Genomic DNA, 18,425 nt, shown 5'->3' with positions numbered 1-18,425 from the left:
TTGTAATGAAGTACAAGATCTTTTAAAAAGAAGATATCTGGGGGGAGGCACCTCGGTGGCTCAGTCAGTTAAGTGTCTGCCTCTTGATTTCAGCTCAGGTCATGATCTTAGGGCCGTGAGACTGAGCCCCGCATCAGACTCCATGCTGAGCATGGAGCCTGCTTAAGATTCCCTCCCCTGCTCTCTCTCTCTCTCTCTCTCTCTCTCTCTCTCTAAATAAAAAAAGAATAAAACAGGGAAGATATCTGGTATCTGGAACCACAGGGGAAATAAGCATAAGAAAAATAGTACAGCCAGGATAAGAATACCAAAACTGGATGATCTAAGGTCCTATGTGCTGGCTGGAGGAAGATTATAGATTCACCCCCAAGATTTCTCACAGCTAAAGCTAAATGCGAAGCACTGATGAAATGATTTATAGTGTTCATCAAATAAACCAGGAGAAACACAGCTATTCCTGCTACTAAGACTTGAGGGAAGTATCATGAGGTTATTTCTTATAGCTTTGGTCAATGTTTGCAAAGCATGTGTGTGTGTGTTTGTGTGTGCATGGTGTTGACTATGTCAAAATAAAGCAGTCTAGGAATGAATGCAGTTCTCAGTTGGCCTGGCTTAACCTGAGGATAAAACAGAATACCAAGGCCAAACACCTAAATGGCAAAGGCCATGCAGCAAGGTTTTCGAGGAACTCAGTCTTCAATAAGCAATGACGGCCAAGAGAAAGAAGGTACCCATACTGACAAGTACCTCACAGGAGCCATTCAGCAAGGCCAACTAAGGCCCAAATCTGTACTCTTTCTTAAACAGCAGAACTGCTGTTTAAGAATAATTCTTTAAGAAGAATAATTCTTCTTAAAATTGAAGATACCGAATAGAACATACAGCTCAACAGAAGGCTTGCCTCCCAGGAGGAAAGTCAAAGACTTTCCTCAAAATAATTCTGCTTTTGCTCTGAGATAAATGGATGGGAGACTTTGCTTAATATATCAGGAACTCATAAAAGTAAAAAAAAAAAAAGTGTCAATTTTTAAAATAAAGTGAAAACAAAATTTGCAAAAAGAGTTAGTTTCAAAGGTTAATACTCCTTCAACAATCCTAGTTATCATTCCATAAAAAAGAAAATCTCATTAACTTGCCAACACCTGTTGCTTTCCCATCATGTGGTCATAACCTTGGGGCAACTATTCTGCTACTGCTCCTCAGACCCAAGCTAAGACTTCACTGTATATACAATGAATCCACATTTTGGCTGTTTCCTTCCAGAGACTCCAGAGAATGCCCTCCCCTTGATGCAAACTCAGATGTTGGGGGCCAGGCAAGAACCTATCACAAGTGAAGGAAGGAGGGAATGTGCTACCTTTCCAGAGTAACTCATACTACTGATTTCAGTTGCATTAAAAACAAATCCCGTTGAAATGTATTTTTTCACCACGTATTTTTGTATAGTAGCCATGATTATCTCTGCGGGTTATTTTCCAATGGCATCTTAAGTTTTGTTTTATGGACACATACACTAATTGCATATTAAACATATGAGAACACTGCATATCTAAAGAAATCCCCTTCATAGCTCTCTGGGACTGTTGTTTTCTCTCTTTTGCTAAGAGACAGGAGTCCCAGAAATATTTCATTTCATTCTGTTAATTTAAGGAAAGGTAACTGTGTGAGCCCAATAATGATAAATGGCAACTGGCATTGCCTTTGGGTCACAGAGCCACGAGGGAATGGAGCCCATCTGGAGACTCCATGCCCTGTCCAACGGGGAGTTTCCACCCGCAACAGCAGACGATGTCAAGCAGTAATGCAGGCCCAGCACTGCCACATCTTCTGATTTTTTTTTTTTAAGCCAAGGATCTGGGGCACTTGGGTGGCTCAGTCAGTTAAGCGTGCAACTCTTGGTTTCGGCTCAGGTCACGATCTCAGTTGTGTGGGTTCAAGCCCCATATCAGGCTCTGCACTCTCAGTGCTTGAGATTCTCTGTCTCACTCTCTCTCTGCCCCTTCCCAACTCATGCTGTCTCTATGTCTCTCAAAATAAATAAACTTTATAAAGCCAAGAATCTGGATCTTTTCTTTCTTTTTTTTTTAAGTAGGTTCCATGCCCAGTGTGGAGCCCAAGTGGAGCTTGAACTCTCAAGACCCTGAGATCAAGACCTGAGCTGAGCTCAAGAGTCAGTTGCTTAACCACCTGAGCCACCCAGGCACCCCAGAATCTGGATCTTTTAAGCTAAAAATTTTCAATGTGTAACTATTGGCAGTAGATTCCACAAAACTTTGGGGAGCACCTGGGTGGCTGTTGGTTAAGCGTCAGACTCTTGATTTTGCCTCAGGTCATGATCTCACGGTCATGAGATCGAGCCCTGCATCGGGCTCTGCACTGGGCATGAAGCCTGCTTGAGATTCTCTCTCCCTCCCCCTCTACCCCTCCCCATGTTGTGTTCTTTCTCTCTCTCTGTAAAAATAAAAAATAAAAAAATAACTTAAAAAAAAAAGAAAAATTTAAAGATTATGATGATTAACCAAAATATGTCCATGGGCAGGATTCAGCCAGTGGGCTAACAATCTGTAAACTCTGTCCTAGACTGGCAGCCTGTGAGGACTGGAAGCATTTCTCTTTTGTGGCTGCACACAGTAGATGCTCAATAAATATTTGTCGACTGTTACTACCAGGATTATTTGGTCACAATGGTCATAAATCCAAATCAAATTAGTCTAACAGGATGCTAAAAAGAATATTTCAGTCAAGCCTCTGGAATGATAAATTTCAGACACTAACGTGAGGTTCTAGACTGGGATGTAAATTTTCAAACAAAATATCTGAAAACTGAAAAATTTCAAAGGAAATATCAAATCAAAATGATCTGAAAGGCCCTCCCTACATCAAATATAAAAGTAACCGGCAATGAGAAGTTAAGGAAAGAGAATTTGAACAACTTGCCTGGACTGAGCAGTGCTATGGACTCCTCACTTAAGGGGCAGAATGAGTACTTGTCTCTCCCTCATGCCTGGTGAGGGAAGCTTAACTTTGACCCTTAAAAAATGGGGAACACAGTAGACTTCTAGATGCTTGACTTCTACCTGACAAGTGTAAAGGCCACAAGATAGGCTGGATGCAGGAACTGGTCTGCACTCCTGGAATTTGTTGTAAAAAAAGGATGCATAAATGAGCGAGAGTGGGTTTGTTTTAGGTCCTTTCCAAAACACGGGTCCAGAGGGTTGCCAGGGGCCTCAGCAGACAGCAGTGGGGACAGACACTGGGAGTCCTAGGAGCCACAGGAGTGAGTGACAAGGTTTGAGCAAGTACATGACCTCCATCAGGGGAGCTGTACAGCAGAAGTCCCTAGTTGCAGGGGTCTCCAAAATGCCTCCCAGAGCACCCACAGGCGTTAGTTTTAAACACTCAACAGCTCAGACAGCGCTGACACTATCTTATGTCTTTTCTATTCACATTGTCTCTTTCCCTTCCCCACCGATTCCAGAGAGGTCAGAAACCACAACCAGCATCCGAGGAGGAGTGGGAAAATGACAGGCAGGGCACATCCCCTTCCCAGGGTCAGGCACCTGCTGGTACTAAGCCCTAAATGTGGGGAGGGGAAGTCACTGTAGCTTTGAATGAATTGAAAGCTATGGCTCTTACATAAGGCCAGATACTCTAATTTTGGAATTGGTGACTCAATGTGACCATGGGATTTTTAGTACCTCCTCGATATCAAAAAATTCTCTGGACTTCCCACACTGAAAACATTTTAAGAGGGCACAGGGAGACAAAATAAAACCGGCTTTGATTATCTCCTGATGTGTCTTGCACGTTCAATACACTGGTTGTACTAATCTAGGCAAAAAGGGCAATGTAATGGTTCACTCAACCAGTGTGGAAAGGGTCAAGGTACAGGTTTCAGGGACCACAGAAAGTGACTGGACCACCACTGCGCCTCCCTGAGTCATTGCTCTCCCCTGACCAGCTTCCTTCCTAAGTTAGAAAACATGCTGCTGGCAACCTTCAGATACACACCTTCAGCTTTGCCTCTGAAAGGGACTGAGACTCGGTCTCTCTGCACAAAATGGCAAAACTCCCAGGGAAGGGCCAGGAGTGGCCTTGTGTACATCTGTTCCTCACACCCGCTCTAATCACAGTGACAGGAAGCAAGGATTGTAAAAAAATTACTACTCCCACATTACACATGTGGTTAGGAGAATTTACCAGAAGAACGGACATGCCGTCCTGAACAAATGCAGGCTCTCGGGAACAGTAGGAAGTCTTTGGAAAACATACAGCTAGCTAAGTCTCCGCGGAAAATAGGTATAGCCATGGACGATATTAAATGGACCACTGTTAAAATGGGCTTCGGACTTTTTCCTTCCCATCCTCATTCTGCTGTGGGTTTTTTCTTCCCTGACCAATCTCCTTTTATTTTTTTTTTAATTTTTCTTTTTAATGTTTATTTATTTTTGAGACAGAGAGAGACAGAGCATGAACGGGGGAGGGTCAGAGAGAGGGAGACACAGAATCCAAAACAGGTTCCAGGCTCTGAGCTGTCAGCACAGAGCCTGACGCGGGGCTCAAACTCACAGACCGCGAGATCGTGACCTGAGCCGAAGTCGGCCGCTCAACCGACTGAGCCACCTAGGCGCCCCACCAATCTCCTTTTAAAATCTTTCTCATAATGCGCTCTGGCTTACATCCCTCGACCTCCACGCAGACTTGAAGCCCCGCTCTGCCATAGGAGACCTCACTTTTCCTGTGGCTTTCAAGGGGAAGCTGCTTTTTCTGTCAGGTGCCAAGTCCCTGTGGCCATGAGGGGGAAGTTCTTCTGATGTGCTGTGGTGGGTTTTTTTCATCACTTTTCTTGGGTTTGGGGTTCCTTGAGCTTCTTAGATCTATTATGGGTCTATGGTTTTCATCAAATTTTAAAAATTTCTGGCCATTATTTCTTCAAAAAATTTTCTGCCCTCCCCTCTCTGAGGGAGTTCCAGGGACACAAGTATTAGGCTGCTTGACACCCCACCACTCACTGATGTTCTGTTACTTTTTTTTCCCAGTAATTTTGCTCTCTTATTATTTTAGATACTTCCTATCGAAATATCTTCCAGTTGACTACTCTTCTCTTCTGCAGTGTCGAATTGCCTGTTTACCCATCTCGTCTGCAGTGTCGAATTGCCTGTTTACCCATTCAGTATAGTTTTCATCTCAAACACTATTTTTTCACCTCTAAATTTCTTTTTCGTATCTTGTATGTCTTTCCTTAATAGTCTCATGCTTTCTTCTACCTTCTTGAAGATATGGACTATGTTTTAATGTCTTTGCCTACTAATTCTATCTTTGGTGTTATCACTAGGCCTATTTCTATTGTTTTTTTCTCATTATGGGTTGTATTTTCATGCTTTTCTGAATTAGTCATTCTTTATACACACACACACACTTTTTAATTTTAATTCCGGAATAGTTAACATACAGTATTATAGTAGCTTCAGGTGAGCCTGGTCACTCTTGACCGGATGCCAGCCATGTGAATTTTACTTTGCTGAGCACAGAATATTTGTGCATTCTTTATTTATTTTTGAGGTGCAGTTAAATTACTTGGAAACAGTTAGATCCTTTCAAGGCTTGCTTTCAAGCTTTGTAGGATTAAGATGAGAGGCAAAGTGGACTTTCGTCTAGGGCTAATTTTGCACCACTGCTAACTCTGCCCCACGACTAAGGCAATGCCCTTCTGAATGTGCCATGGATGCCCATGTATTATGATGCTTCACCGCTACTCCCAGCCCTGTGTGAACTGTAGTGAGTCTAAGGGGACCCTCTACAGATCTCTAGAGCTCTCTCTGTGTGCAGCTCTTCCCTCTTTGGTACTTATGAATTTTGGCAGCCTTTCTCTCAAATTCTCAAATCTGTTTCCTCTTAGGAAGACTCTAGGATCCTGTATGGGTTCTTCTTCCCTGTGCGGGGATCTGGAAACTCCATCCAGGCTGTTAGCTTGGACAATTATAGGGTTAACCTCATTTGTTCCTCTTCTTTCAGAGACCAGTGCCGTGTGCTACCTATTGTTCAATATCAGAAAAAATTTTTTCATATATTTTGTCTGGTTTTTGTTGTTGTTGTTGTTTTCCCTCTTTCTTTGCTTTTTCCTTATCCAGGGTAGACTTCACCCCACTCAACTATTCAGGTTAGCCTGCCCAACGATCCTTCCATTGCACCCAAACCCAACTTCTCATTCCTGCCCAACCCCTCTCCTGAGTCCCAGACTTATATATTCAGCTGTCTGCTGCACATTTCCACCTCCTACAGACACCTGAAACTCAGGCTGCCCCACACAGAGTTCACATTCACAGAACTCACATACCTGTAGAGCCTGGTTCTCCTCCTGTATTCCCTACCTTAATGAATTGTACCACTATTCACCCAGCTGCCCAAGCTTGAAACCTGAGAGAATTACTTGATTTCTGTTTCCTTCTTATTTAATTACCATGTCCGTTTTTTAAAAGTTTCTATTTAAATTTCAGTTAGTTAACATACAGTGTAATATTAGCCTCATGTGTACAACATAGTGATTTAATACTCCCATACACCACCCAGTGCTCAGTACAACAAGTGCCCTCCTTAATCCCTAACACCTATTTAATCCATCCTCCCACTCACATCTTCTCTGGTAACCACCAGTTTGTTCTGTATAGTTAGGAGTCTGTTTCTTGGTTTGCCTCTCTCTCTTTTTTTTCCCCTCTGCTCATTTGTTTTGTTTCTTAAATTCCACATGTAAGCGAAATCATATGGTATTTGTCTATCTCTTATTTCGCTTGCCATAACACTCTCTGGCTCTGTCCATGTCCTTGCAAATGGCAAGATTCCATTCTTTTTTAAGGCTAACATTCCATTGTATATATATACACCATATCTTCATTTTCCATCCATCAATTGATAGACACTTGGGCTATTTCCATAATTTGGCGATGGTAGATAACACTGCTATAAACATCGGAGTGCTTGAATTACCATGTCCTTTTAATTTCATCTTCTAAATGGATCTCCAACCCACTTACTTTTGTTCATTTTTGTTCTCTAAGAAGCCAGCTTTACCTCTCATCTGGATTACTGCTAGGTTTCCTGCCTCCTGTCTTGTCCCCCTCTAATAGATTCTTCCTGATGTGATCAGAGCTATCTTTCTATAGGACAAACATGGTTATGTCATAACCCTGCTTAAAACCTTTGAACAGCCTCTACTGTTCTAAGAACGAATCCCAGTCTCTTGATTCATAAGGTCCTTCAGGATCTGACCTACAGTGACCATTCCAACTTTACTTTTGGAGTCCCTATATTACCGCCACCCTGCCCCTGCCAAAGTCTATGCTCTGACCAAACTGAACTATTTTATTTGCCTCCTAAGCATCTATGATCTCCAGCCCTTTGTACCTGCTTTTCCTTTCACTTAAAACATTATTCCTGGGGCGCCTGGGTGGCTCAGCTGGTTAAGCGTCCGACTTCAGCTCAGGTCATGATCTCTCGGTCCATGGGTTCAAGCCCTGTGTCAGGCTCTGTGCCAACAGCTCAGAGCCTGGAGCCCACTTTGGATTCTGCGTCTCCCTCTCTCTCTCTGACCTTCCCCTGCTCATGCTCTGTCTCTCTATCTCAAAAATAAATAAACATTAAAAAAAATTTTTAACATTATTCCCAACCCCTTTCCACATTGGCTCTTTCCTACACATTGCTCCTAAATGATCCAGTCACCGCAAACTCAGAATGCCACAAATCAGATTTATGTGCACCCTGTTCCCCAGCCACGTGTTTTGTTTTGTTTTGTTTGCTAGTGCCATTGCCATTCAGTACTTCAAGACAGACATGTTTGGTATACTCTCTCTCATTTCTAAATACAGATCCTGTTCCCTAAACCACAGCCACTGCTTTTGCTGCATCTGCACTGTTGCTTAGACCACACAGCCACCTCTCACTCTGTACCTGTCTCCCTAGCCTCACCTTCCGTCATTCCTCTGTGTGCAGCCTCTATGCCTGAGAGCTACTCAGACCACGTTACCTCTCTTTGTAATGCCCTCCCTCAGCCTGCTGACTTGGCAAACACCCACTCATCCTTCAAGATTTTGGTTGTCAACGAAGCAAAATCTAACAGGTATTCTTGTAGAGCCACAAGACCTTTCATGGCTTGGCTTTTAGCTACCTTTCCATCTCCATCTTCCACTATCTTGCCCCCTGTGCCTGCTGTTCAGGCCATCCCAGCCTTCTTCAGTTCTCTGCATAAGCCGTGAGCTCCCTCGGCATAGGACTCTTTTGTAGAAGCAGCTTTTTTCTGCCTGAAATGTGCTCTCATCTCTTTACTCGTGTTAATTCCTGCTTATCCTTTAGACTGTAGTTCAAACGTACTCTCTTTCAGAAGAGCATTTGTTGACCCTCCTGCCTCGGATGTGCCCACTTTTACATGCTCCTCGAACGCAGCATTAGAGCATCAACGATTACTTGCCCTCACGGCACTTCTGCCTCCCTTTGGAAACAAGTCGCTTGAATTTCTTTTAAGGAACTGCCTTTCTTCTACAGCAGGCAAGTGATGAGACTGTCAGTGGGATTTGCCTGTCCAGAGTGGGGGCACTCAACAACAGCTAGGTTAGCCGGACCCTTCTCTCTTAAGCGGCGTGGCACTGGGGAGAGAAACAGGATGCTGAAAAAATGGACCACTGGTTGCAATCTAGATTCCTGGCACTGCCCTTTGTGTCCTTTCTGAGGGCCGGCTGTTTGATGCTTAATTTTATTCTATGGGTACCCGTGTCCTTCCAGTAAATTCCCTTTTCTTTTAAACTAGCCGGGTTCCATTTCTGTTGCTTGCAATTAAACAATCCTAACTATATGTATCTGTATCTCTAGCCCCTCGTATGGGGTGTGGCAGAGAGGCGGTATTCCGTAAATGTGCTAAGCAAATGGAAGAATGAAGGGAGTGACCTAATGACCAAGAGAGCCTAATAGTAACCCCAAGACCTGGATTCTTTGTCTTCCTCCACTCTTTGCAAGGGGGCAACATTAAGAGCGTAACAATGGTGGCATCAGTGGCTTCATCTGTCACTAGCCCACCACCTTTTACAGTGCTCTGGCCACTTCTGCTCCCAGCCCTACAGATAACTGCATCACAGTCACCTCTGCTTATGCAGAGGCTGCCCTGCTCTTCTGGGGAAACTCCTCCTCTGTATCGGCTTCTGGCTTTTACTTTGGGGTTCCCTTTTGAGGACTCCACACTTGCCAAGGTTAATTCCCTCCCGGCATTTATAATAGCCTAAAATTTAACTTCCTCCACAAAGACTTTCTGAGGCTTCCGACTGCCCGTTTCCAGCACATCCGGGGATCTTACCAACAAGCACCCCACTCTCATATTCGTAAGCTGGTACTGGTGGTTGGATCTGTGCCCAGCTCCTCACAGAATTCCGGGACTGGCAGGGAAGCTTAAGTCTAGTGTTCAGGAAATATAAATTAGAGAAAGCAATCAGGAAGGCCGAGGCATAATGCTCTGGGACATAGGAGCAGAGCTTCCTACCATCGGGTTTGCACAAGGCAAATCTGCAGATCACAGAGCATCTCACTGTTTATGAATGTGTTTTTGAAGTTGCATGTGAATTCAGTTTTACAATACGGAAATGCTAGTTTGAGCATTTCTTCAGCGTCAACTCACATCTGGGGAAGTTGGCAGCAAAGCCTGGGCCTCACTGACAGTCCACTGATCCCAAATCTGTAGTAAGTACAGAAGACTCTGGGACTCACCAGTCAGCCAGGCATAATGTAGGTTGATGTGCATATACAGCACCCCCAGCACCTGAAGGTATTCTCTCCTCAGGTGTCAAAGCAGCAAGCCCACAGCTATGCAGTGAAGGAGAGATGTTTAGTCTGGTGGTTTGGGCTGCCTGCCTTAGCCAGGCTGCAAAGCTCAGCAGTACAAAACCCCCTGGCCGAGGAGCACATGTGTGTCCTTTGCCTGGCTCCAGGTGGGAAGTGGCATGGATAATGCAAATATCTGCTCTTCTCCTCCTGCACCTGTACCAAGTCAGACCTGTGAATGCACACGGTGCTTTTTCAAATGACTCAGGTCTCTGAAATTAACCATTAACTCTTCCATTTCCATTCCAAAGGAGTAGGTCAGTGTTCTGAGCTCACATAAACTCCTAAAAGGTTCAGAAACTGGACATAAACAAAAGGGGGCTATGTACTCAAATGTGTATGTACCTAGTGACGAAACCTCTCTCTCTAAAAGGCCAAATTCACAAAAATTACAAGGAGAAATATACAAGTCTCCTGTCATCATAATGGGAAACACAACCACTGAAAAACCAGGCTCTCTGAATCAGTGAGAATTCAAAGGATTTGAGCGAACAGTTAATAAATTTGAACTGATATAGACTACCTTACATCCACTGAGTGGAGAATGCACATTCTTTTTAAGCATATATGGAACATTTATGAAAACTGGCCACCTCTGAGGCTTAAACCCTGATATGAAAATTTATGAACACTGAAACAAGCTCAAGCTTTTCACTTAAAAATCCAAAAATATTAGGGCACCTGCGTGGCTCAGTCGGTTAGGCGTCTGACTCTTGGTTTCAGCTCAGGTCACGATCTCATGGTTTGTAAGTTCTAGCCCCGCACTGGGATCTGTGCCGACAGTGCAGAGCCTGCTTGGGGTTCTCTCTCTCTGCCCCTCCCTGCCTATCTCGCTCTCTCAAAATAAACAAACTTTAAAAAATTTTGGAAAATATTTATTTTATAGCAATTCAACATTTAATATATTCCGTAATACTTTGTATTTCACTTTGTTCATAATTCCGAAAAGAAAATTATGAATGCTTGGGGTGCCTGAGCGGCTCAGTCAGTTAAGCATCTGACTCTTGATCTCAGGTCAGGTCATGATCTCATGGTTTGTGAGATCAAGCCCCACCTCAGGCTCAGTGCTAACATCTTAGGGCCTGCTTGGGATTCTCTCTCTCTCCCTCACTCTCTGCCCCTGCTCTCTCTCTCAAAATAAATAAATAAACATTTAAAAAAAGAAAGTTATGAATGCTTTCACAATGCCCGATTTACACACAGTGTCTTCCTGTTTATCTCAGCATGGTGTACAAATTAGTATCACTCTCAGCCTCTGTTCTCTCTCACGTGTAAACAGCTGGGAGCACTGCATGACTCAGCGAGATCCTCTTCTAGAATGAGGGGAGACCTCCCTGAAAGTTCCCCAAGCCAAGTATCCTACTCTAGCCTCATCAGCAGGCCACTGAGCCCCAGAATGGAATTTCTGGGAACACAGGTGCATGTTGCGAGCCAACTGTGCTGCTGGCATTTTTGGTCTCCAGTGACCCACTTCCTTTTTTCATTCTAAGGGACCGCCAGAAATTCCCACCAGCTGTCCCTATGCTCTGCACAAAGCAGATGTTCATTAAGTAATTGCTGCTGCCCCCCACGTGAATCATAGGAGTTAACCACGGCCCGAGAGGGGCTGGCCAAAATGCAAACAGCTCCCACATCATCTCAAGTCAGGGAAATGAATCACAATGGAGGATCAATTAATCAAAGACAAACTAAAATAGGAAAAGCAGTATCATAAAATAAACAGAAAAATTCACTGACCTAGACTAAATTAAGTGACCCAGTAAAATAACTTAGAAGTTCACACACTGAAATCCAACCTCAAATGGGTGCACATCGGCATGGGGGCAGAGAGGGCCTCGCAAGAAATTCCTGATAAGCCCCGATCTCCTGTGACTCTGCACCACGCTCCCTCTGAGCACAGCACAGCTGTGACACACCCGGGGACAAAGGAAAGTGGAACCTCCCCTGGAAGGTAAAAGCCCCAGCCCAGCCAGTGGAGGCAAAGGGGTCATGTACCCATTTTCCCTCTGTCCTGGGGAAATAGCAATGTCCAGTGTCCAGAGCAGGGCATGCAGTGAATTCAATTCTATTCATGATAGCAAGCGTGTCCAGACCATGTCAGGGCATCTTGCGTGAAGCTGCAGCAGAATTTTGGTGGAAAACACGTCAAAAGAGCAGCTGGGGCAGGAAAAAGAAAAAAAATGGCTCACTCTGCAGTTTGTATCTTAAACTTCATGGAGCTTACCACCTAGTAGGGTAGAGAAGTACAAATAACCACCAAGCAGTTATTATATAAAATAAGACAGAGTCCCTCTCTCCAAACAAAAATAATTTTATTTTTTCCCCAGTTGTAGGGTTAACACATGCTACCATATAAGTTTTTTACATTTGGATTTTCATTTTATTTTTTTAGTTTCTTTATTTTTGAGAGAGAGAGAGAGAGAGAGAGAGAGAGAGACAGAGGCAGAGAGAGAGAGAAAGAGAGCGCGCACAAGTCGGGGAGGGGCAGAGAGAGAGAAGGAGACTTAGAATTTGAAGCAGGCTCCAGGCTCTGAGCTGTCAGCACAGAGCCCGATGCAGGGCTCAAACTCACAAGCCATGAGATCATGACCTGAGCTGAAGCAGGATGCCCAACCGACTGAGCCACCAGGTGCCCCTACATTTGGATTTTGAAAGCATGAAGTAAGCACCATTTGAAATTCCAATTTTCTAAAGTTAATACCTTCAAACGTTTTGGTGACTACCTTCACAGAAATCTCTTTCCATAAATACATGTGTGAACGTGCATATATAATTTTACTTACATGTGGCCTCAATATACATGTTCTTTGTTCCTGTTTTGTTCACTCAACAATATCCCTAATGTCTTCTGTGTCAATAAATATAAGACTGCATCATTTTTAATGGCTGTTGGAGTCCATTTCACCATACGGATGTGCCATTTCTTATGTAATCCCTAAGTATGTGTTACATGATGGACATTATGGTTTCCATTTTCCTACTTTTCATTCAACAAATATTTGCTGAGCACCTATTATATGCCAGGTACTGTTCTAAGTACCAGGGACACAGTGATAAACAAGACAGGCAAGGTCCCTGGCCAAATTCTACTGGGGGAGACTGACAGTATGCAAGTAAATAGCAGATAATTTGAAGGAAGGATGAGTGCTAAGAAGAAATAAAGACAAACTCTCTTAGAGAAGGACTGGGTGTCAAGAGAGTAGACTACTTTAGACGCAGTGATCCAAGAAGGCCTTTCTGCAGAATGACATTTGAACACAGACCTTGGACAGTCATGTAAAGCAGGAGTAAAGCATTCTAGAGACAGGAGGCATGGAGTACAAAGGCCCTGGTGCAGGAAGGGGCCTGGCATATTCATGGACTCACAGGAATGCCAATGTGGCTTGAGGGCAGAGAGGGACAAAATGGACTAAGCATTGAGAAAACTCAAGAGAAACCACAGTAGGAGCTAGCAAGTCAGACCCTATAGGTCATGGAGTTTGGGTCTTATTTTAAGTGTACCATGAAGTCAATGGAGAGTTTTCAGTGGGAACAAGATATGATCTGATGTACATTTTAAAAGATCACTCTGGCTACAATGTGGAGAATGGACTACTGGGAAACGACAAATGAGCAGAGAGACCAGTAGATATTTCCTTATCCAAGGGAGAGAAGATGGTACCTTGGACAGAGCTGCTGGAAAAAGGCTAGACAAGAACACATTGTGAAGACAGAAAAAGTGAGAAAGGGAGAGGAGGGGCAACAATCAAAGAGGTTTCCAGGTCTGTGGCTTGAACACTTGGGCAGATGGGGACAAAAACATGGGAGAGGAACAGCTTTGAGCACACAGATCCCACACACATTCCATTAGATTTATATGTAACTATTTTGGTTTGGGGAGAGGAGGGCTACTGCTAATTTATTTTTTTTATTTTATTTATGTATTTTTATTTTCATTTGAGAGAGAGAGAGAGAGAGAGAGAGAGCAAAGGTGGGAGGGGGGAGGGGAGAGAATCTTAAGCAGGCTCCATGCACAGCACAAAGGGCTTTATCCCACAGCTCATGACCTGAGCCAAAATCCAGAGTCAGAAGTTCAACCCTCTGAGCCACCCAGGTACCCCTAATCTTTTATTTTCAATTATTCATTGCTAACATATATAATTTTTTTTTTTTTACATTTTGATCTTCTTTCTTATCTTGCTAAACTCAGTTATTAGTTCTAGGATTTTTTTTGTAGATTCCTTGAGATTTTCTATGTAAACAATCATGTCACCTATGAAGAGAGCCAGTTTTATTCCTTCCTTTCCAATTTATATTCTTGTTGTCTCTTTTTCTTGCCTCACCACACTGGCTGGGACTTTTAGGAGTGGTTCCTGATCTCTGGGGGAGAACAGTTTTTTACCATGAAGCATGATGTTTGCTGTGGGCTGTTTGTAGATGCCCCACATCCAGTTGAAGAAGTTCCCTTTTAAGCATGCTGAGAGTTTTTGTCACGAGTAGATGCTGAATCTTTGTCAGATGCTTTTTCTTCACCAATTGACATGACCATGCGGTTCCCCTTCTTTAGACAGTGAACATGGTGGACTACATTGAGTGACTTTTGAATGCTGACCCAGCCTTCCATCTCTAGGATAAACCCCAGGTGGGCACCAAACCTGGGGAGTTTTAGCCATTATTTCTTTGAGTATCTCTTCTGCACTGCACTTTCTTCTTCTGGGACTCCAACAACAGACGGCAAACCTTCTGGTGTTGTCCCACAAGTCACTGAGGCTCTGCTCAACTTTGTAACTCTTTCCTGTTGTTCATATTGGGTAATTTCTATTGCTTTCCTTTCAAGGTCATTGATTCTTTGTTCTTCATCTCCATTTTGTTATTGAGTCCACTCAGTTTTTAAAATTTCAACTATTGCATTTTTTTTCTTATATCTCCATTTGGTTCCTTTTTATTTCCTTTTTGGGGGGTAGTGGCTAACAGTTTCTATCTTTTTTGCATCAATACCGTTTGCCCTTATTTTGGAGAGCATTTTCATAACAGCTGCTTTAAAGGAAGTGTCTGGTTATTCCAACATCTGTGTTGAGATGTTCCTGGTTCTTCACATGATGATTAATTCTGGATTGTATCCTGGATATTTTGAATATGAGGTTATGAACATTTAGGTCTTGTTTAAATCCAGTGGAGAGTGTTGACATTTTTGTTTTACCAGACTCTCAACCAGGTTGGATTTAGGTGGCAAGTTTTGACCAGCCTTCCATAGGTTATAGTTTCAATGCCAGTTCCATTTTCAAAGCCTCCTCAAGTGGGTCCTCTGTGGACACCACCCAATGTCCAGTCTAGGACTCAGTCAGTGGTCTATCCCTTGGACCACTTCTCAGAGTCTTTGGCGTTTGCTAGAATCAGATGTGTGCGTGCACAGCTCAGCGGTTAGCTGTTCATAAACAACTTTTAAGGGCTGCTTTCCTGAGCTCTTCCCTGTTTTCTCCTGGTGATTTCCAGTTCGTCGGGCCTCCCCCTCTCGGACCTCTGGCTAGACAGCTGAGATCTTAGTTACTGCCTTCTCCCTCACATTTCCTGAAAGGCATCCAGATCTGGGCCCAAGCAGCAGGAAGGCGGAGGAAAAAGAGCAACCGATTTCACCCCCTGCCCCCACCATCCTGGGATTACAGCTCCTCTGATCAGAGAGGAACATCTCCCTTTTTCAGTTTTAGGTGCTTGGCGACCCCACTGCTGTCACAGGCGGTACCACCACCACTATAGTGGGGCTGCCTGCGGTCTAAGGCACGCGGGAAAAGGGAGGAAAATAAAACCAACCTTTGGAATTTCCCCCTCCATCTGAGTCTCAGAGCCCTGTCCCCGCCCCAGAGCCATAACTAGAGGTCTTCTGGAATTCTCTCTGGCTGTCCCCTAACAGGCACTGCTGGGTTTGGGGCCTTGCATTGAGGACATGGGATACCAGAGGAAAAAATGAAAAATTCACTGCCAGCATGGTATTGCTTTTAATTCTGGTCTCTTCCCCCAATTTGCCTACTACTCTTTATATTTCAGAGTCCTCAAATAGCTACTAAATGCACCTGTCCAGGCCTTTAGCTGCAGCCAATGAGAGAGATTCCTGTCCATGTATCTTGTACATATATCCTGGTACATACAGACGCATCCATTTCTGTAGGGAATATAGCTACGAGAGGAAGTGCCAGCTCATGAGGTATGTGTATATTCAAATTGTGCTAGATACTACATAGTCTTTTCTAAAGGGATTGTAACCAATTTACCCTCTGACCAGTGGAGACCCAGAGTTTCCACTGTCCCACATCCTCACCAACACTGGAATATGGAGCATTTCAAGTTTTGCTACTTTGGTGGATGTGCAGTGGTATCTCAAGGTAATCCTAATTTGTCTCTCCCTAGGCAGCGATGCAACCGAACACGTTTTCATAAGTTTATCAGCCATTTGGATTTCCTCTTTCATGGAGTGCTTACTCAGGCCTTTTGCTTGTTTTGATACTGGGTTGTTTCTTTATTCCTGTTGATTTCTGTAGCTCTCTATTGTGGAAACACACCCTTTGTTGGCTGTTCATGTTATAAATATCTTTTTTTCACTCTGGATCGCCTTTTCATTCTCTTAATGGTGTCTTCCTGGTGAATGAGAAGTTCTTAACTTTAATACAGCAAAAGCGATCGATCTTTTCCTATAGCAGCAGACACAACTTTTGTGTCTATTTAAGAACTTTCTGTCTGTCCACTCTATCTTAAAGTGATCTCTCTTGTCTCAGCATTTGAGTGGAGTATACCTCAAGCATACAAAGTATGAAAGAGCAAGATAGCAAGGGAGAAAGTATGAGCTCTAGAGGTGGACAGATAAGAGTGGTCCTGGACAGGTTACTTTACCTTTGGGAGCATTAGTTTCTTTTATCTGTAATCAAAGATACACTATCCACCTTGCACAATGTGTATAAAGCACCTACCACAGTGTTGGCACATAGTAGGCCCTTAGTAAGCAGTGGTAGCAGTGATTATAGTCTCTGAACTCACCTCTCCCCTTGCCCACATGGCCACAACTGCCAAAGCCTCAGGGCTGCTCTGTGAAACACCAATCTGCTGCATTCAAGGACAGCTACACGGCTTCAATTAACTGCCCTCAGCAGGCCAGCAAAGTCTCCCTGTTGTTCACAGGCAGCACCCACCACCAAGGCCCACTATCTCCAACTAGAAATGCAGGCTTGATGCCCGGAGATGCTCTTCTCACAAAGGAAAGTCGTCCTGGGGCTCCCATATGAACGTGATGTCAGCCAAGGTGAAGAATCAAAACGACGTCTCTTTCTGCTCACCGCCAAGCTCCACTGAGCCGGAGTGATTTGGTGTCAAAGGTGACTTGTATGTCCATCTGTGGGTCCCACATTTCGACACAGGGAAGAGAGGCAGCATGATGACATGCACGTGGGTTGGCACAAGTACACAGTAAAGTGCACACCCTGGAGGAGGTGTGTATTGGGGTACATGGGATGTGCGTGCAAACGTGCAACAGTGTATGTCCGCAGGAAGCCGGGACACTCTCCTCAGCCTAAGGTTTTGCTGGAGAGCCCGGATAATTATCTACTCCAACATACCCAGAGCTCCGAGCCTCTTAATGCCCTCTGCCCCACCCTCTAGGCCGCAATCTGTGCTCAGGAAACAGATTCCTGTTCTATGGACCTGGATGGATCTGAATGAGGAGGGAGCATCTACTGCAAATTCTTTAAGCAACTGGCAGAGTCTTCTAGATGCTACATCCCACTTCTTAGACCACAAGTCTCCAGAAAAGCTTCGTAAGACTTTCCCACAATCCTGAGATATCCCACTGCCCTTCCCAGAGACCCCCCCTCCCCCACCTCACCAGGCTCCACTTCAAATGTGGCCAAGTGCTGAGTGCAGAAAGGACAGAGGGGGGAAGATTGGTACCTGCGCCTAGTGTTTGTCCAGCGGAGTCAAAGGAAAGAACCACTGAATCTGCAACACAAGAGGACAAGTTCATTTCTTTCTCCTTGCTAGAGTTAAAAAGCCAAAAAAAAAAAAAAAAACAAGCTCCCACTGACTCTGCCCAAACCCTCCCCCATGAGGGAAAATCAACTGGATTGGAACTCAGCTGCATGGACAGCCTCCACAGGCCCATGCCCACCCATCCACTGGGCCAGGAGGCCCTACGGAGCCCAGCCCCTAGCCTCCCACCACTGGGAGGAACGTCTCAGGGCAGAGACAGGCCTCGAATTCTTCACAGGCATTTCCTGCAAAACTAGGGGACAAATTTACTTTTTTTCCCCCTTCTTATAATGAAAATAAAATTAAAACAATGCAAAAGAAAACTCTTCTGCAGCTGGTTAAAGGCACTAACATTTCCCTTTGACTTCTCCCTTTCTTTTCCTACTCATATACCCAATTTGTTTATTATTTCTTCCCCAGAAGGGCTTAAAATGGCCTACAGGAATTTACAGGACACACTGGAATTTTTTAAAAAATGAAGAAGTCAAGAAAGGAAAAATATTACATAGTCCGGGAAATGTTAGTGCACAAAACGCATGCCATGAGGACCTGTGCATATGCCACAGGTGGAATCAAGA

At 44.1% G+C, this 18,425-nt stretch overlaps 1 protein-coding gene across 4 annotated transcripts in view; it reads right to left on the bottom strand.

The window, feature by feature from the left end:
- Nucleotides 1–18,425, bottom strand: part of ST3GAL3 (ST3 beta-galactoside alpha-2,3-sialyltransferase 3) — a 198,573-nt gene that overhangs the window by 98,178 nt on the left and 81,970 nt on the right. For 2 of the 4 annotated variants that reach the window (XM_027059410.2, XM_027059412.2), the window contains exon 3: nt 17,770–17,817. The exons of the other annotated variants lie outside the window; for them this stretch is intronic. In XM_027059410.2, coding sequence (XP_026915211.1) covers nt 17,770–17,817 — 48 coding nt within the window. The remainder of the gene's footprint in view (nt 1–17,769; nt 17,818–18,425) is intronic. 4 annotated transcript variants of the gene reach the window in all.

This window comes from Acinonyx jubatus, chromosome C1 (genome assembly GCF_027475565.1).
Source record: "Acinonyx jubatus isolate Ajub_Pintada_27869175 chromosome C1, VMU_Ajub_asm_v1.0, whole genome shotgun sequence".
NCBI lineage: Eukaryota > Metazoa > Chordata > Mammalia > Carnivora > Felidae > Acinonyx > Acinonyx jubatus.
Note: the sequence above shows the minus strand (reverse complement) of the source record. Positions and strands in the feature narration are given on the sequence as shown.